Source organism: Acanthopagrus latus, chromosome 2, assembly GCF_904848185.1.
Source record: "Acanthopagrus latus isolate v.2019 chromosome 2, fAcaLat1.1, whole genome shotgun sequence".
NCBI lineage: Eukaryota > Metazoa > Chordata > Actinopteri > Spariformes > Sparidae > Acanthopagrus > Acanthopagrus latus.
In genome coordinates this window covers 25,849,402-25,867,426 of record NC_051040.1, presented here as the reverse complement: position 1 = coordinate 25,867,426, position 18,025 = coordinate 25,849,402, and the positions used below count along the sequence as shown (strand labels likewise).

Sequence of the window (18,025 nt, the reverse complement as noted above, 5' to 3'; positions counted from 1 at the left end):
ATATGTTACATTTTAGGAATATCATAATTACTGGTGCATCATGATGTAAACAGCATTTTAATGATAAAGCCGGTCAAAGAGAAGCTAATTCAAACTAATAGGTAGATTATATATAGTTCATATTAAATGAGCAGTTTTAGCATCTTAACTTGTGAGCTTTGGAGGTTTGAACATAGTCAGGCTTGCTGTTTCCCCCTGTTTCCAGTCTTAATGCTAAGCTAAGCTAACTCCTTCCTGATAGACAGTTCCGAAAAGCTTTTATCAACAAAACTAAGCGCACTAGAGTTGTGCAGGAAATGGGTCCTAAAACCCAGAAAGTTAGCATATTTGCACTTCTGGTTCCCTCGTTTCGAACTCAGTAAAACTCAGTGAAATGTGGTCTGTGATTACAGCAACATTAAGAAATGTTACTGTTTGTTCTCCGACATTAGAATAAACATCTGTTTACATGTCTTTAAAAAAGGGGGTTGCAAGTAAGAGGATAAATGAGACTACAGAGTCTTATCTCAAAGTTGCGAGCTATTCTTTTTGGGTTTGCCCGCCAAAACATATCATCCCTGCTCTACTCTACTGCCAAAAATGACAAAATTGCCACTAAAACATCTGAAAGTGGCATCAAGAGAGCTGCATTACATAAAAAAACAAAACAAAATAATGCCCACAAGAATGTCAATGTCTCATCAGTAATCAGCGACTGTGTCGCCACTTCACATAATTGAATGGATGTGTAAGTAGGTTTGGTGTCTTAATTTTACTTAACAATTACATTTAACTGAAGAGACGCTTGTGCCTCACTACTGTTGAAGTCATTTTTTGTTTTTACGTGAGCTGTGTTTTTTTTTTTCCGACACATGTTCACTGACATTTGAAACCTGTGCTGCTGCCACTATGATTGACCGTCCTGCTTTTCTTGCACCCAGAAGGAGTAAGTACAGCAAGGCCAAGCAGGACTCTGACGAGGAGAAGCACTTACATCAAGGTAACTCACAGACGACACTCTGCCTACATGCTCTTTAATTGAACAACATTAGTGCTGTCAGGTGTGCTCATGTGCATGCACTCCAAACCGCAAATGAAGCCCATAAAATGGAGCGAAGAAAAAAAAAACTGTTTTGAAGTTAATGTACTTGCAGCCTCATGCTCCAAACACCTCATTATCAAGTCATCAGCATTTTTTATTTGCGGCCTGCAAAAAATTCACGTTAACGAGCTCCGTCTTCATCGGAGTCGGCCACAGCGACATGAAAAGCAATGAAGGAAGAGAAGCAAGGTCTGGAGAGAAGAAAGGAGGAGGAGGAGTAGAGGTTCCAGAGGAAGGCGGTGTAGCCTGCAGCACGATGGAAATAAAGAACAGATGGAGTGTAGTTGCCAGAATGAATTAACCTTCACTCTTTCACTCCCTTATTTCTTTTTTTTCGCTTCCTTCCTTCCTTCCTTCCTTCCTTCCCTCCCCCCCTTCCTCCCTTTCTTTTCTAATCCTCTTTCCTCAGGAGTGAGGATATACGTTGACCCCTTTACCTACGAGGACCCGAACCAAGCTGTCCGTGAGTTCGCCAAAGAGATCGACGCCTCCTGTATCAAGATCGAGAAAGTTATTGGCATCGGTGAGGAGCTTTTCATTTTCCAGAGTTGCGATGTCACTGGGAGATTTTTGAGTGAGGCAAACTGTAACATACTTTGGATAAAAGCATCAGTCTAATGGGATAACAGTGTTATTTGGTATTCATTTCATGCAAATATTTCTCGGTGATTCTTGCTTGTGTCCACACTCACGCACACTCCCTGAAAATAAAAAGCTCAGGACAACTCAGACAATAACATTTGGGCTGCTTCTGGACAGATCAATGAGTAAAAGAATAAAATAAATAAGGAGAAGCTAAATATGTTGTCCATGGCCAGAGAAAAGTCATCCAATGACAAAATAATAAAGAGGAAGAATCAATATCCATTTCCCCCGTCTCTCTGCTCCACTGGCCGAGGGGAGGAGGTGAGTGAGGGATTAAAGACCCTGATCAATGTTTGAAGTGGACCCCCTCTAACCTGCACGCGCACAAACACACACCATTGCCTACCTCATCTTTGATGTGATTAATAGCCAGTGCAGTTTAGTATCAGGGTGCTTGTGAATCATCGTTCCACATTTTTCAACCCGGCCCGTGTGTTTTTTACCAGGGGAGTTCGGCGAGGTGTGCAGCGGCCGCCTGAAGATGCCGGGCAAGAGGGAGATCTGCGTGGCCATCAAGACACTGAAGGCCGGCTACACCGACAAGCAGAGGAGGGACTTCCTGTCCGAGGCCAGCATCATGGGCCAGTTCGACCACCCCAACATCATTCACCTTGAGGGCGTGGTCACCAAATGTAGGTCAAGCATGTAATTTTGTTTGCTTTTTACATACAGTAAGGTGTAGGCTGAGAAATGTTTTTTTTTTTTTTTAACATTTTTTAGAGTGACAGAAAGAGCATAATTGAGTGCATAATGCAACTATTTTGGAGCGAAGAAACTGCAATAATACTCAAGTCGCACACACACACAATTCCATTTACACACAATGACTATTATATTATAATAACAAGGAAAGGACATTTATTTTCACCGTCCCCTGTGTCCCTTAAAAAAATGTAATGATAAATCATCGCAAACCACGTCTGCGGTTTTTGGGTGACATTGGGGAAGTGTGTGTGTGTGTGTGTGTGTGTGTGTGTGTGTGTGTGTGTGTGTGTGTGTCTGCGGGGACAAACCAATCTTTACTAGCTGAAGGTGTATGTGGGTGCAGTTGTGTGTAACAGTGCTTGCATAGTTGCGGAATCTAAAAAAAAAAAAAACCTACAACTACTTATGTATGCGTATGTTCAAGGATACCTGTTCTTGCATTTGTGCACATGTGCATTTTTTGGACATCCCATCCGGGGTATCCCCAGGTGGGCTTTGTCCAGATGGACGAGGTCTAGCGTTGGTGGGGAGGGGGGGAGGTGGTGTGAGAAGTAGCTGGCCAGTAGGGAGGGGGTCTAATGGGTCCAGAAACAGGCCCTGTAGCGCGGCACCGGGCTCATTAATCATGGTGTCAGCTGTAAATGTGTTTGGGGTTAGGGAGTGATACCCTATCCCTCCTCTATCTGCTGCTGCATGGCCACAGAACACCAGCCAGATCTCCCTCCCTCTGCCCTTGGTACCCTCTCCTCTCCATCGCTCTTTTTTCTGCCCACCTTTTACACCTCCCTCCAGTGCTATTTGTTAGGCTACATTTGTTTGTGTGTGTGTGTGTGTGTGTGCATGTGCGAATGTCTTGTCAGCACATGTGGGCGTCTGTGCACCTTTGATTGTATGCATGTGTGCCTGAGTGTTACCATAGCTGATGGCCAGCCTCGGCTCGGGTTAGACGGATGATGTGCCTTAATGTGTCGTGACACAACAGCCTGGCCCTATCCCTGCTAGATAACACTGTCTCTCTCGCTTTCGGACACTGTACACACACGCACACACACACACACACACACACACACACACACACACACACACACACACACACACACACACACACACACACAGATAGATGCACACACACACACACACACACTTAGCCCAGTCGGAGCTGAAAGTGAACAGCAGCACAGAGAATTGCTTATCACCTCTCACACCTCTCAGCACGGGGAATGACCTCTCAGACCTCGCGGAGACGAAGTGAGAAAGACAGAGAAAAGGCGGACAGATGGGCAGGAGGAAGGGGAAGAAATCGAGTGGCAGACTGGGAAGGTGCAAATAGAGATCCGGCGAGAAGGAGACAGGAAGGTGGTTAGGAGCTGATGGATCAGAGGAAAGACAGAGAACAACAGTGAGAACGACAGAGAGAGAAAGCAGAGGGCGGTGGAACTACCGAACTGGGGGCGAGAGACGGAGCGAGACAGAGGGCAAGAGATGAAGGAGAAGCAGATGAGCGGCACAGCAGTGACAGCAGCCGACGCGAAAGCATGGCGAGCCAAGAAGCGAGAAGATCATCCGATAACTCCCACTCCACCTCCTTCCGCTCCAACTTTTGAAAGCTTGACATGAGGTTTGGGCAAATTAGTCCTTTACACTTGAGTGTGTCAGTGGAATCTATTAAAAATCCATTATTTGAATTGCACTCCCCTCTCCATTACAATCAAGTTAAAAGGAATTCTCAAGCTGGCCTCCGTTTGCTGGCATGTCCAACAGAGCCAATTAAGCCTTATTAATTATGGAGGAACTCCAAATAGGCACTGAAATACATAAATGTGCAAAAATCTCTTGCTGAAGACTGCTGGCTGTAGTCCACCATCTTGGAGCCTGTATACCTAATGTTTCTATCATGCTAGTGTGTAATTAAAATCCAGCCTCCATTAGAGCTTGAAATCAGACGTGATACGTTTAACAGCCGATTTACATAAAGCAAGCATGTAAGTATGCTAATTTTAAAAAAAAGATCTGCGTTTAAAAGCCAGATCTTTGTTCGCTGCAGACGTCAGGGCCTCTGGAGAGCGTTTGCCCAGTGATCCCCCAATATTGTCCCCCTGTTGCATTTTTTCCCCTTCTCCTGTTTTGTTGGCAGGTGATAATCGGCCCACTGGCGGGGCCCTTGCCCAGAGTTCATTGCCAAAGGCGGCGGGGCGTATTCAGTAAACAAGGAATTAGCATGCAAATGGGACGGGAGGAAGAGGGCGGGGCTGGGAAGGCGAGAGTTTAAGGTCGCAGGTCAGACGCTCCTCAGACTTGATTGGGGAGCTGTCAATCAGCAACGGCCCCGGGGCAGAGGCGCGCAACAAAGGGAACAAAGATGGCTGACAAAGAGAGCCCCAGCTCTCCCCCAACTTTAACTCCACTTCCTCTTTTTGGGGCATCGCCGGAGAGCCCCGTAATTAATGGAGTGCCAATCACGCGGCGGGTAAGGCGGTGACTGACGGCCTCTTGGCATGGCGAAAGGCCTGCTGTGGAGTGGAGGAACTGCACCTTCAAGACCTCAGCCGCCAGCCGCTCGGCTGGCCCTCTGCTGCTTCAGGCATTCTGCTGGAGGGCACAAGAGATTTCACACAACGCTCCCTCAAGGCATTTAAGTCAGCACTTTTCTCAGTCCTAATAAGCTTTTAAGTCCACCTTAACTGTGCCACTTGAAATGGAACGCAAACGCTCGAGGAGAAATTTGTGGCAGCACTTTTGGGCATGTGTTGTTGCCATGGCTGGTTAGGCACCAGCTTGCTGCCATTTTGGGACAAAAACAAGCCACCCTCCGGTGCTTTTTCCTGTTCCCTCCTTCTGTATCTCTCTCCTCCTCTGCTCATGCCTGCTATTCCCCCTCATCCTGAGAGACAAAGACAGACAGAGACCCACCAGGGAACGTCCACCCTCCCCACCGCCTGCCCCGACTCAGATAAAGACACAGTCGCTCCCCCAAGAGAGCTGGAGAGGGGAAGACAGAGGGATGGGGTGAAAAAGGCCAGAGAGGAGTGGCAGAGATCGGAGGGAAAACAGAGTGAGAGAGCGTATGAGAGAGGGGGGACAAAAAAAGAGAGCAATGGAGGGGAGCTAACAGGAGAGTGACAGATGCGTCGAAAGTTGGCAGAGGAGAAAGAGGGCAAAGGGACAGCGAGTGACATAAATAGCGAGTCAGAGAGATTCTGGGTGGGTGACTGCGATGAGACTTTGGATAATGCACCCAGCGTCACTTCATATTTGCATAAACACAAGATGGTGTCTGTCTGTATGTGTGTGTGTGTGTGTGTGTGTGTGTGTGTGTGTGTGTGTGTGTGTGTACTGGTGTTTTGTTTCAGTGGAGATGCCTTTGCATGTGCAGGGAAAGAAGGGGGACGTCAGGGCAACCGTAACACTGAGCTAATTAAATCACTACGGGACAGAGATGGATGGCCTAACGCACACTCACACACACACACACACTCATTCCCTCGAGAACCCCCCCCGCTGTGTCGGGCTGTGATGTGCATCGTTTACCTCCATAATCATCTGCCTTTCATTCTCTCACTCTTTTCCTTCCTCCCTCCCTCCCTCTTTCTCTCTCTCCCTTTCTAGGTAAGCCAGTGATGATTATCACCGAGTACATGGAAAACGGATCGCTGGATGCATTCCTGAGGGTCAGTCATGCGTTTCTGTCTGCACACATGTGTTCATGTGTGCGAGTGTGCGATACGACTGTAGCTGTGCTGATCCCATCTTATCGCTGTAATGTCATCCCCCCCTCCCTGAAATTACAAGCGTTCGTTCACAAACATTCGCCTTAATCTTTATCCTCTCCTTGATCGACGTGCCGATTTTTTTTCCGACAATGAGGTTGGCGCAGCTTTTTAACCTCTGCACCTCCAGGGTTCACTACACTTTGGGCTTTAGCTGATTTCTCCAATGAATATACTGCATATAGAGTGAGAGTAAACAGAGGAAAGTTAAAAATGAACACGCAGTATTTGGAAAGTTGTGTTGCCTTGGCATAAATTGTGTTGCACAATCGTAGGTGTAAGCAAACATGGGGACGTTTATAAATCAATCAACTCTGTATGAATTTTAACACATTTACAAACAGTTGTAAACCTGCCTGTGAATGATTTGTACAGGCGTGTAGACGGTCAACAAATCCTTTATAACTCAGTGCCATTAATAAAATCTTGACCACATATTTGACAAAATAATTTAAATCCTAAAAAGTGTTGTATTTGCTGACAGCTATAGTTCAAATCCCGGCTCAGGGCAAGGCTGAGCTGCATGTCGAAGTGTCTTTGAGCAAGATACTGAACCCCACATTGCTCATCAGTGAGGGCCCTGCGATGAGCTGGCGACTTGTCCAGGGAGTACCCTGCCCTCGCCCTGAGACAAGGCTGGGATTGGCTCCAGCAGCAACACCCCGTGACCCCATGGAAAGGGATAAGCGGTTACGGATAATGACATGACATGACATGACGCCAAACATAGAGTTTAAATATGACTGTAAACTGTTTATAAATGCCTAATATCACACTTTAAGGATTTGTTTTTCAGTGTATTTATACTGGTATCTAATACAGTGTTTTGAAGCGCTCCTTAAAGGGTCTCTCTGGAACTCCTATGTTGTGCTGGAAGCCGGTTAGCCGTTAGTTTATTTTAGCGGACTCCATGTCTAAACTAACGTTAGCTGTGTTAGCGGAGCGGAGAGAGGCAATGAGACGAGGCACTGGAGAACGTGCCTCAAGTCACATCCTTGGGACTGTCTCGCCTGAACCCTTCACGAAGAAATCCACAGTCCAGCACCATCAACCATCTTAAACAATTGGCCACAGGCTTATACAGACAACGCATAGGAAAACTATGTTTCAATCCTCTCACATATGGCCAATAAAAATGATATAATAGTATTATTAATACATGTAAATTGCTGCAAATTATAGAACCCTTTTACTCACAACATCCTGAAAGTGCTGAAGTGAATAAAGAAGGCTGACTTTCACAAATATACAAAGGGCAAATTATATCACCGGTACAGTACAGTCAGTGTGATATAAGACCTATTCCCCAATCTGAAATATGTCATTTTAGTTTTTTTCTCCACAACCATCTGGGGACCCCTTGAAATTAATTTTTCAAAGCCCTTTGGTGGTCCCGGTCCCCCAAACAATCTAGACTGTAATTAAGTTCCCACGTTTGTATATTTTCTCAAAGTGTCTTCATAGCGCATCAATGTCGGTCCCAAACCATTTAATAAAACTGAGACAGAGTTTGCTGATGTGTAAATCAACTGAAAATCCTTTTTGCTACTGAAACATTTGTGGTTAAATGTTACATTCCAAAAGCAATAAAGATATGATGTACAACTTTTAAAATGTTCCTTTATTTCCCTGCAGAAGAACGACGGTCGCTTCACTGTGATCCAGCTGGTCGGCATCTTGCGCGGAATTGCATCAGGTATGAAGTACCTGTCAGACATGAGCTACGTTCACCGTGACCTGGCGGCTCGCAACATCCTGGTCAACAGCAACCTGGTGTGCAAGGTGTCCGACTTTGGCATGTCCCGAGTGCTGGAGGACGACCCTGAGGCTGCATACACCACCAGGGTGAGTGTGTGTGTGTGTGTGTGTGTGTGTGTGTGTGGAGGCGAGTCAGTGGTCTGTCTGCGCGTCACCTTACTTGTCGTCTTTGTCAGCTTTCATTAATCGGCCCATCTTTTCAATTACAGGGAGGGAAGATCCCCATCCGCTGGACGGCCCCGGAGGCCATCGCTTACAGGAAGTTCACCTCGGCCAGCGACGTGTGGAGCTACGGCATTGTGATGTGGGAGGTGATGTCATATGGAGAGCGACCATACTGGGACATGAGTAACCAAGACGTGAGTATGAATATAAGTGTATGCAGACAGTCATAAATAACATGCAGCATAGATGATGTGGAGTGCCAGAGCTCAAACAATAATTCCCAGTCGTGTGTGTACTGTCAAACATTTTTAAAAGATACTTCATCATTTTAACTGGGTTATATAATCAAGTTACAGGGGTGATAAAACACTGGCAGTATATTCCCTCTTCTCATTACATATTGAAGTCAAATTTTTAGCTCCACTAATGCTGATAGAGAATTTAATTTGTGCATAAGCAAATATCTTGTGTAGGTGCCAAAAGTTAGGTAATTAACAATGAAGCTATGGGTATAAAATTTTAGTAAAAATGACGTAGCTGTAATCAAACTGCCTGCAGTTTTTCATTTCTGTTCAGCTCTCTCTACACAAACAGACTCGGAAACAAAGTGACTTACAGCAACATTGATGTCCTGTCTAGGTGATCAAGGCTATCGATGAGGGCTATCGGCTGCCTCCGCCCATGGACTGCCCCGTTGCGCTCCACCAGCTCATGCTGGACTGCTGGCAGAGAGAGAGGGCTGACCGGCCAAAGTTCGGACAGATCGTCAACATGCTGGACAAGCTGATCCGCAACCCCAACACCCTGAAGAGGACCGGGGGAGAGACCGCTGTCAGGTGAGAGGGCAGGATAGATCCAGGGTGAAAAGGATCAGATCACGCAACTCACAGAAATCAATACAATTACATTCACTCTAAAAACAAACTATTTATTTTTGTTTTATAAAGTTAGTGTCTGGGCTTCCTTTCATTCGAAATTGACTCAATTTGAGAAGACAAGTTGAGGTAATTGTACTGATTAAAAAAACAAAAACATTTTATCATAAACTTGATATTTATTCAATATATATTTTTTACATAACTTTATCAAAAATGTACTTATAGAAGTCTCAGTTGAAACAACTTTAAAAAGTTGAAACCTTAAAAAAAAGTGCTACAAAAGTTAGCATTGTTTATAACAATTTTAGTTTCTCCTGTCAGAGCCACTATGTTAAACTAATGGCAGAAAGATGAAAATCATTCCTGATGAATTATTAAGTGTGAGGGGGTAAATTCTTCTTTATTGTAAAAATAAACTATTATTATAATTATTTTTATGGTTTTAAAATAATTTTAAAAAATATTTAAAATAGTGTTTATACACTTAGGTAATGAGAAAAAAAATGAGTTAATTCCACTTAATTCCTGTATGACTTTCTACAGTGCTTCTAGAACAGTGTATTCTGAAATACCTTTTCACCAAAGAAATAACTAAATTAATCAGGCTGGACACAACTACAGTTTATTCAGTCAGGTTGTAATTGTCACACACTTTTAAAATTGTGATCAATTCTCTGAATTTGTTGTTTAAATAACAATTTTAGGAGAAGTCACATTATTGAAGAATATGATTATTATACAAGTTTATCACAGATTTTCTTTGCATTAATTAGTTTGATTATAGCAATGACTGTTCCACTGCAAGCCAAGCTAAAATAAGGCTCAACCCAACTTGTATGGAAAACTATAGGAAAGTTGTCGCATAGGCACACACACGCAGCCTGTATACTGCACAATGGATTACACACACACGTTCTGTTTACATTCACCATTACACATTATCTACTGGCTACATGTGGCTCTTTCAGCACAAACACCCTGCATAATGGATTTCTCTGCAAACTAGCTTTAATGGTGCTGTACACTCAGGAATGTAGCCGCACTAACGTGGGGGGAGAATTACGATGTAACGCCGAGTTAAAAACAAACATGACCCCGCAGCTCCGACACCATTACTCTCGAGCGGCTGAACGTGTTGAGAATGACCTACGTGTGTTTACAGACTCTACGCAGGCCGGTGGGAGTCTGTTTGAGTTTAACGAGTGTGTGAGTGCACGCGAGAGGGTCGCACACACCTAATGTGACACAGTGAGAGCTAGAGGGGAGCCCTCGAGGAGTAATTAGCAGGGCTGAATCCTGTAAATGCAGCTTTTACAGTTACAAGAGGGAAGGGGAAAGTAGAGCAGTGTGTGTGTGTGTGTGTGTGTGTGTGTGTGTGTGTGTGTGTGTGTGTGTGAAAAGGGATCGCCACACATAATCTTTTCCACCTACTGAGTGGAGATGACTTATTAAAGAGTCTGACATCCTGTTCTCACAGTTCAACTCAGCATCCTATTTAAAAAAAAAACGAGCGAACAGTAAAGAGAGATAGCGTGTGTGTGAGAGTGAGAGAGTCACCGGAGCGGGACGAGGCCGCCACCGACTCAGACTCACCGGCCCCAAGTAAATGTTTCATGGCTGACGGCGCTGGTGCAGCATTCGGCAGAATGGAAGGACGGGGAAAAAGAAGTGAAAAAATAAGGAGGTTATTCCGCTGATGAATATCTAAATGTGAGGAGGAACTCCGCTGTGCGGTAAAATTCACCGAGCTGTGCCCGGCTGTGTGTTTTCTGTAAAATAAGGATTAACTAACTGTGTCCGTCACACCCAGGAGGAACTGTGTTTGACTTGGCTGGGTTTCTGCTCGGACCTGAAAAACAGGGACACAAAACAGAGCCGAACCTGACCTGAGTCCGTCCAGGAGGAAAAGCTAGAGAGAAATGTAGCATGGAACATTTTACAGTTTGGTAGCTCTCTGTCATCGCACAAAGTGTATATGTCATGCACCTCTGATGCTTCTGCGCGGCATCACCGTCAGGACTCGGGGAAAGTCTAATTCCCGTAGAGCTGTCGTCGCTGTAGCTGTCATGAATCAGTTGGATTCCAGACTGTGGGAAAAAAGTGGATCATTACCTTTCAAGTCGAAGCACTTAAACAGAAGGTTACTTTTATTGTCTGTTCGCACAGACAGTTGCACACATTAAAGTTGTGGGTTACAGCTTATCCTAGACTGTAAATACAGATTCCAGCCGACAGCCGAGACGACCTCTGCAGGGCCTGAGAGCGTTCGTGAAATTAACCCTCCACTCTTCTCTCCTCCACCCGCAAGGCCTAAAACCACCCTGCTGGAGCCTGGCAGCCCCGAGGCGTCCTCGGCCATGGGCACGGTGGAGGACTGGCTGCAGGCCATCGGCATGGAGAGATACAGCGACAACTTCACCGCCGCCGGCTACACCACTCCAGAGGCCGTGGTCCACATGACACAAGAGTGAGTAGAGAGCGAGAACATGAGAGAAGAAGGGGGAAGTCGTAGGCCTGCCAGCACGGCAACAAACGTCTTCGTAGCCAGAGGTTTTTTTGGGAAGGTCACTTAGGAAGCTACTGGGGATACTTGGGGTGATATTCGAAACCAGCCTCAGTAACAAAGTGTAAGCATTAAACTTATGACAGTGTTAGGAGTAGCAGGAGTAGTAGGAATAAGGTGGATAGCAAGTCAATCCTGTGAACAGACCGGGACACAAGAAGGGCATCTCTGTTTTTATTTATTTTCCTAAATATTGTTATTTTTATTTATTTATTTTTAGCAGTGGATTTAGAGAGTTTAGTGCTTTTATATATTCTGCGCATGTGGCTAGCTGTTCACCTCTGCTTCAAATCTCAAGCCTGCCAAGTTTTTTGGCCTGCTGGTTCTAACTTCATATGTAGCGCGTGGACATGAGAGTGGTAATGTTTGGCTCATTCAGCTCTCAACATGTCAAACTATTTCTTTAAATTGCTGTAAAATATACCGCAAAATATACAGCAGCGTCTGCTGCCGTACCTCCAGACTACAGAGCAGCTTCATTCCTCCGACTGTGAGACTCCTGTGTTACATAATGACAAATAAATTAATCTTCAACTGTGTGATTAGAGCAGAATGAACTCTTTGACATCTTTTTGCAAAGTCTACATATGTTAAATGTTTCTCAGTCTGTCAATTGTCTGTAATATTTTCATTTTACACCTATTAAGATTACAGGATTAGAATTGCTGTGTTGGCAGGTGAAATTCCTTAGTCAGCAGTTAAACTGTCAGGCCAGTTTCCACTGCAGGGCTGTAAAATTCATTATGTGGATCAGGCCTACGTGTGTTTGTTATTGTTGTCCCCGGTCCTAAAAGGCCTCTTTTCCCTCATCCTTTTCAGGGACATGGCTCGCATAGGCATCTCCTCAGCAGCACACCAGAACAAGATCCTGACCAGCGTCCAGGGAATGCTGTCCCAGATGCAACAGATGCAGGGCAGAATGGTTCCCGTCTGAGAGATTTAAACAAAGAAAAAAGGAAAAGGAAGCAAACCGACTTCGTTTCTTATGAAAAAAAATAAATAAATAACAAAAAAGATTAAATATAAAAAAAAAGAGACAAATAAACTATGAAGAAATAGTTTACCTCATCCATGCACTTTAAATTGGATCTAAAAGAAAAGAAGATGTCGATGAAGAAGAAAAAAAGTGGTGAAAATGGCACTTTTGAAAAAAAAAAAAAAAATTCAGACCTTTACCTTGCCCTTTTTTTTGTTGTTTTGGAGAACGGGATGCTTCTGTCTGCAGCATTTATGGAGAGATGGAGGGACGGCTGGAAAAGTGCTTCCGAGAGGCCAATCTGGAGTGCCTTTAATGGTCTGGAAGGAGAAGTGAGGGAGGGGGGGAACCGTACCTTTTCTTCCTCTTCTTGGGGCAGAGTGTTGTTTCTGGAACTTTCTTTCTGGAATAATCCGTGGAGCAGATTTTTTTGATTTCCTGTGACTATGTTTATTGTACATGAATTGTTTCTGGGGGGACTCGCTTGGCTGCCCCGGCCACCATTGTTCTCTCTCTCAGCTGGATCTGTTTGATATCTCACGGACAAAATGGAGGATCCTGACCATCACATGTAAACAGTGCATCTCTGAGAGGCTGAGGGTTGGATTCCGAGGGGAGATGGCGGTGCGGGGAGGGCTTATTTTGAGGAGCTTTTTTTGTGTTTTTTGCTCTGTTCTGGACTTGTTTTTCTCCCAGAACGCTGTATTTTGTTGCCCTCAGGACGTTGCTGAGAATGTCTTTGATCTTCCAGAGGAGCCTTCCCACTCCCTCGTCTTCCCAAAAATGCCCTCCTACACCCCAGATAAACACACAGTTTGGATTCTTCCATTCATCTCCCCATCTGAGTCACGCCCCCACTGCCCCGCTGTTGTAGGACCCACCGACTCTTCCTCACCGTCTTTGATGGACAGCCGTTTGCACCGTTTCAATTGGGTTTCTAAATTGGACGCAAGACTGAAGGAACTTACTGGCAGGATTTTCTGGACAAAAGGATGCAACGAAGGCAATGTGGATGCAGAATCAATCAGAGTCATCAGCGTCGTCATTGTCGCCAAGAAAATAACAAGAAAACACCCACAGGATTACTCGAACTGTCATCAAGGTGAGGATCGATGAGGCATTATTTTGTTTCTTAGAGTCAGCACAGAAAAGCCTCTTAAAACAAATGCAGCTACTGGATTAAACCTCCCTTTGTTATTGCAGTATGCTTCTGATATCAACTACGTCTAGCCACAGAGGGCCTAACAGACTCATTAGACCCACTTTCACTCTCAACACTGGTCCTTCAGCAGTGTTAATTAACAAGCGGGTCGTGCCACCTCAGGCAGCCAGAGCAGATCAATAGCCGCTGGTCTGTGATCAGTCTGCAGCCCTGATGCTGCTGGCATGTTAATGAGAAGAATTAATCAGCTGCTGACTCACGGTCAGCCAAACGGAGCCCACCAGAGCTCGGAAACACCTTCTTGGAGAAGGTGCTTTCGGCCGTCTTGAGCTGACACACCGATGTGTCGTCATGGCAGTGGGAAGGTCCTCCACACAAGTCTCACTGTTAAATTGATCCAGACTCACTGAGTAGATGATCACACAAATAAACACGCTGACTCAGCAAGTTCAAGACCGATCTCACATTACACTTCTATAATTAGATTAATTTAGGCCACAGCATTGATTTATTTGATTTATTTATAAAACTCGGAGGGTTACGGGTTAATTAGATATCGTAAAACTAGCTAAAATCAATGCAGCGCTACAGTTTGTTGTGCAGAGAGGTTCACATTTAACTCTATTGTCATTTTAGGGGCTGTAATTTGTGATGCTGTTGAAAAGTGCTGCAGTTAACAATTACCCTCATTGATCTGCCTCGTTAATTATTTGTTTTGTTTATAAAATGTATTACATGCAAACGTATTAAAATAGTAAACAGTCCCATTTAGAATTCTGCAGAGCCGTGGTGATGTTTTCATATTGCTTGTTTAGCCAACCAACAGTCTAAACCCAAAGACAATTCATTATCCTGTATGAAAAAAAATAAAATAATAATAAAATCCTTATATCTTAGACACAAAAATCTGCAAAAAGACTCTATTATCACAATTATCAACATAATTCTAGTTTTCTGTCAGTCCTTTTTGTATCAAGTTGGTTGAGTGAGTATTAAAAAACATTATAAAGCAGTCAGCCTTTTAGAGTTAATACATTTACCTCATGCAATACAAAAATACAAAATACCGTCTGCTGTAAAAGGCTTTTTTTTTTTTTTTTTACATGAATGGAATGTACTATAATCAATCAATATCCCTGCACGAGGAATGTTGGAGACAAAGGATTTATTTCACTTGGCATGATATAAAGCATGGTGCAGTTGAGCTGGCTGTTAAATCCATAAATACAAGATTCATCTCATACTCAAGCTAGTTATTGTCTGCTGGTTTGCTTTTGATGTGTGCCAACAAGTCAAGGGCATGTTTCAAATATCATGTATACAACACAGCATGTGGCGCGCACAAGTTGATACATCGTTGCCATGAAATCCATATTTTTCCCCTGTGGGGCGGCCGGTTGCAGTTTCTGGACGCTCCGGCACTGGCATTCGATTTTGTTTAGCAGATGAGTTGAATGTTCCATCAGGGCTGGAGCTGGAGAGCTGTATTGTTGGTCAGGACAGGACGCCAAGTAGAAATGTTTATATTCAAAACCACCGTGACTGATGCAGCCCCCCCCCTTTTTTCTCTCTCTCCAGCTGCTGCCGTCCATCACAAACAGGATCTCAGCCTTTGCTCGCTACGACCAGAATTCTTCCTCCTCTTCCTCTTTGTCTTCCTCCACCCGCTTTTCCCTCCTCTACTCGGAGTCTCCTCTGACGCCGAGATGACAAATCCATCCCCTGGCGTCTGGGACATCCGCCGTCACAACACTTCAGCTTGACAAACTAGCCAGCGCGTGCTTGTGGCCACCCAGCAATGTACTGGAATGACTATGAATGATTTAACGGCATAAAAAAGAGACAATACGAAGAATGTAATATAATTGAGAAGCCCTGCTCCAGCGGATGATGTACTTTTATTTTGAAAGTTTCATTTTATTTTGTGATTTGTTTTTTTGTTTTGTTTTTTTAAATGGTTTTGTTCTGTTTGCATGTAAAGTAACAAACGTTTGAATTGAGCGTGCGAATGTGATGACGTGTGCGTGTACGGTGTGTGTGTGTATGTGTGTGTGTGTGTGTGTGTGTGCGGTTGTCTCGCTGTATGAGTGACAGTGTCTTTGAAGTACTATCAGTAATCGTGTCTGTTTTCATGCCACTGTGGAGGAAGACGAGCTAAACAGAGATGTATTGTTTTTGACATGAAAAAGAAAAACCTTGGACTTTTAATTGCTTTCCTGTGGCATCTTAAAAAAAAAAAAAAACTACAACAAAAAAAAAAAAACACGATGTAAGGTGTGTTGCTCCCGTTGTGCGAACTCCACTCAGCAAACAGCATTTACTAAGCAGCTTTTTCTGGAATGCCACCCATTTCCGCGATGGCTTGCGAATGGACACATGGAGACGTAGGAACACACCGGACACCGATGAGTTTGGACTCTCCGAGCTCATAACAAGAAGGAGGAAAAGTCGGAACCATATCTCCCCTTTGTGGAAGTGGAAGCAGATTAAGGCGACACATCTGTATACGACAAATGATCGGAAAAGTGAGGAAAAAAAGGTGTTTAAGAAGGGAAAACTTGGGTTTTTTGATTTTTTTTTTCCAGAGCACCATACAGCTACAGGTTTAACCCAATGGACTATATTCTTTTTTGTTCCTTTATCTCTTTAAACTATACGTATGTGAATGTTTTTGAACTCGTAAGTGACGCTTCATATAATACAAAAACACCTCCGTCCTTAATACAGCTCTACTGCTCTTTCCTTTTTTTGGCAACGCGTTTGCTCTTTTGGGTTTTATCTATCGAAAAAGGACCTGTTTGGAAAATATGCAAGACATGTTGGGAAGGAGAAGGAAACCAGAATGTACTGTAAAATACTTTTTTCCTTTACTTAAATGTTGGACGATTTGAAAAAAGAAAAAAAAAAAAGAAGAAAAAATTAACAAAAAACGCAAGAGTTAATGTTTGTCATTGTATGCCTTCCGATGCCATATGATCTAGCCATGTAGATCTAACATTCTCTCAATCTTTTTTTTTTTTTGTACTGTTTTTGACATGATCATGTTTTTTTTTTGGCCTTTTTCTTTTTGTTTTCTTTTGTTTTTTTTTGTCGAGGAGCTCTAGGTACATGTAACTTATGTCATTTATTTATGTCCTTTTATATCTAGTTTGTAAAATAATAGCCTAAAGTGAAGAAAATAAAGGGGTGCCAAAGTGCATTCTTAATAAAGTAGAAACCATATGACGATCTCCCTGCCTTTCATTCGCTTTCTCACACACACACGCACTGTGGTGTCTGTTGCAAAGACCATCAGTGTTGCCATCAGTTATTGCTGTCATTATGCTTGTAGAGGAGATCTGATTACCTAACTACCATGCATTGATTACTGCATTATATGATTGCATGTAATGGAAGGATTACGTAACAGAAGGGAGAAGCCAAGGTAGCGCTTCAATCAATCCCTTGGCTTCCTTTTTGCTTTCTACTTTTCACTATCATTCTGTGTTCAGCAGACACACACACACACACACACACACACACACACACACACACACACACAGAACAAAGAAAACGCCAGTCTTTCGGCTGTTAGTCCGCTCTGCAGCACAGGCTCAGCAGTTATCATGACTGTGGACTCCAAGACTTGGCCCCCGATCTCCTGTCAGTCCTTGAAGTAGCAGTGAGCGCCACTCACTTGGCATGGTGCATGTGTGTGTGTATGTGTGTGTGTGTGTGTGTTTAATCAGAACAGCATCTGCTTCCTCCACTCATTTCCAGCAGCGATAAACCGCTGATTGTCCTAAGTCTTTGATAAGAGCCTGGGAGGGGGAAGGGGGCTGTGGGCAAAGGACAGTTTCAGAAATGGAGCTCGGGGCGAACGTCGAGCCAAATGGTGTTTTACACATTTCCTGAGAACTCGCCAGCACAAGGCACGCATACATTAATGCTCTGAAGTTTGTAGTGGGAGATGTTTATCGGCCTCGAAAGGAAAGTGTGCCTCCTTTTCACAGATTGTTGGCAAGCTTAGAGGGGAAGACGGAAGAAGATTAGCGAGGCTCAGGCTGATAAATTTGCCCCCAACTGAGAAAGTTTTTTTTTTTTTTTAGATTTTTGACAATTTGGCATGGCATGTGAATGTTCAGAAATGAATAACTACAGTAGCACTCAGTCTGCCCAACAGTCCCATATTTTCAACTCACTCATAAACAACAGCCAGCGAAATACACCTGCTTTTTATTTTTTTTTTTTCAATCAATAACCATACATTATTCTCTGAGAAAGTAATGAAAAATCTGCACTAAAGTTAAAGGGCTTTATTCTGGGCCAAGACCCAGCCTACATCC

At 43.8% G+C, this 18,025-nt stretch overlaps 1 protein-coding gene across 3 annotated transcripts in view; it reads left to right on the top strand.

Moving 5' to 3' along the window:
• Positions 1-16,922, top strand: part of epha4l (eph receptor A4, like) — a 58,496-nt gene extending 41,574 nt beyond the window's left edge. For 2 of the 3 annotated variants that reach the window (XM_037076616.1, XM_037076596.1), the window contains exons 9-18: positions 921-979; positions 1,491-1,604; positions 2,173-2,358; positions 6,038-6,099; positions 7,834-8,043; positions 8,166-8,315; positions 8,761-8,957; positions 11,308-11,466; positions 12,382-13,640; positions 15,279-16,922. In XM_037076616.1, the coding sequence (XP_036932511.1) occupies positions 921-979; positions 1,491-1,604; positions 2,173-2,358; positions 6,038-6,099; positions 7,834-8,043; positions 8,166-8,315; positions 8,761-8,957; positions 11,308-11,466; positions 12,382-12,496 (1,252 nt within the window). In that variant the 3' untranslated portion in view covers positions 12,497-13,640; positions 15,279-16,922. The remainder of the gene's footprint in view (positions 1-920; positions 980-1,490; positions 1,605-2,172; positions 2,359-6,037; positions 6,100-7,833; positions 8,044-8,165; positions 8,316-8,760; positions 8,958-11,307; positions 11,467-12,381; positions 13,641-15,278) is intronic. The other variant, XM_037076605.1, reaches the window with a different exon arrangement.
• The last annotated feature ends 1,103 nt before the right edge of the window (positions 16,923-18,025 follow it).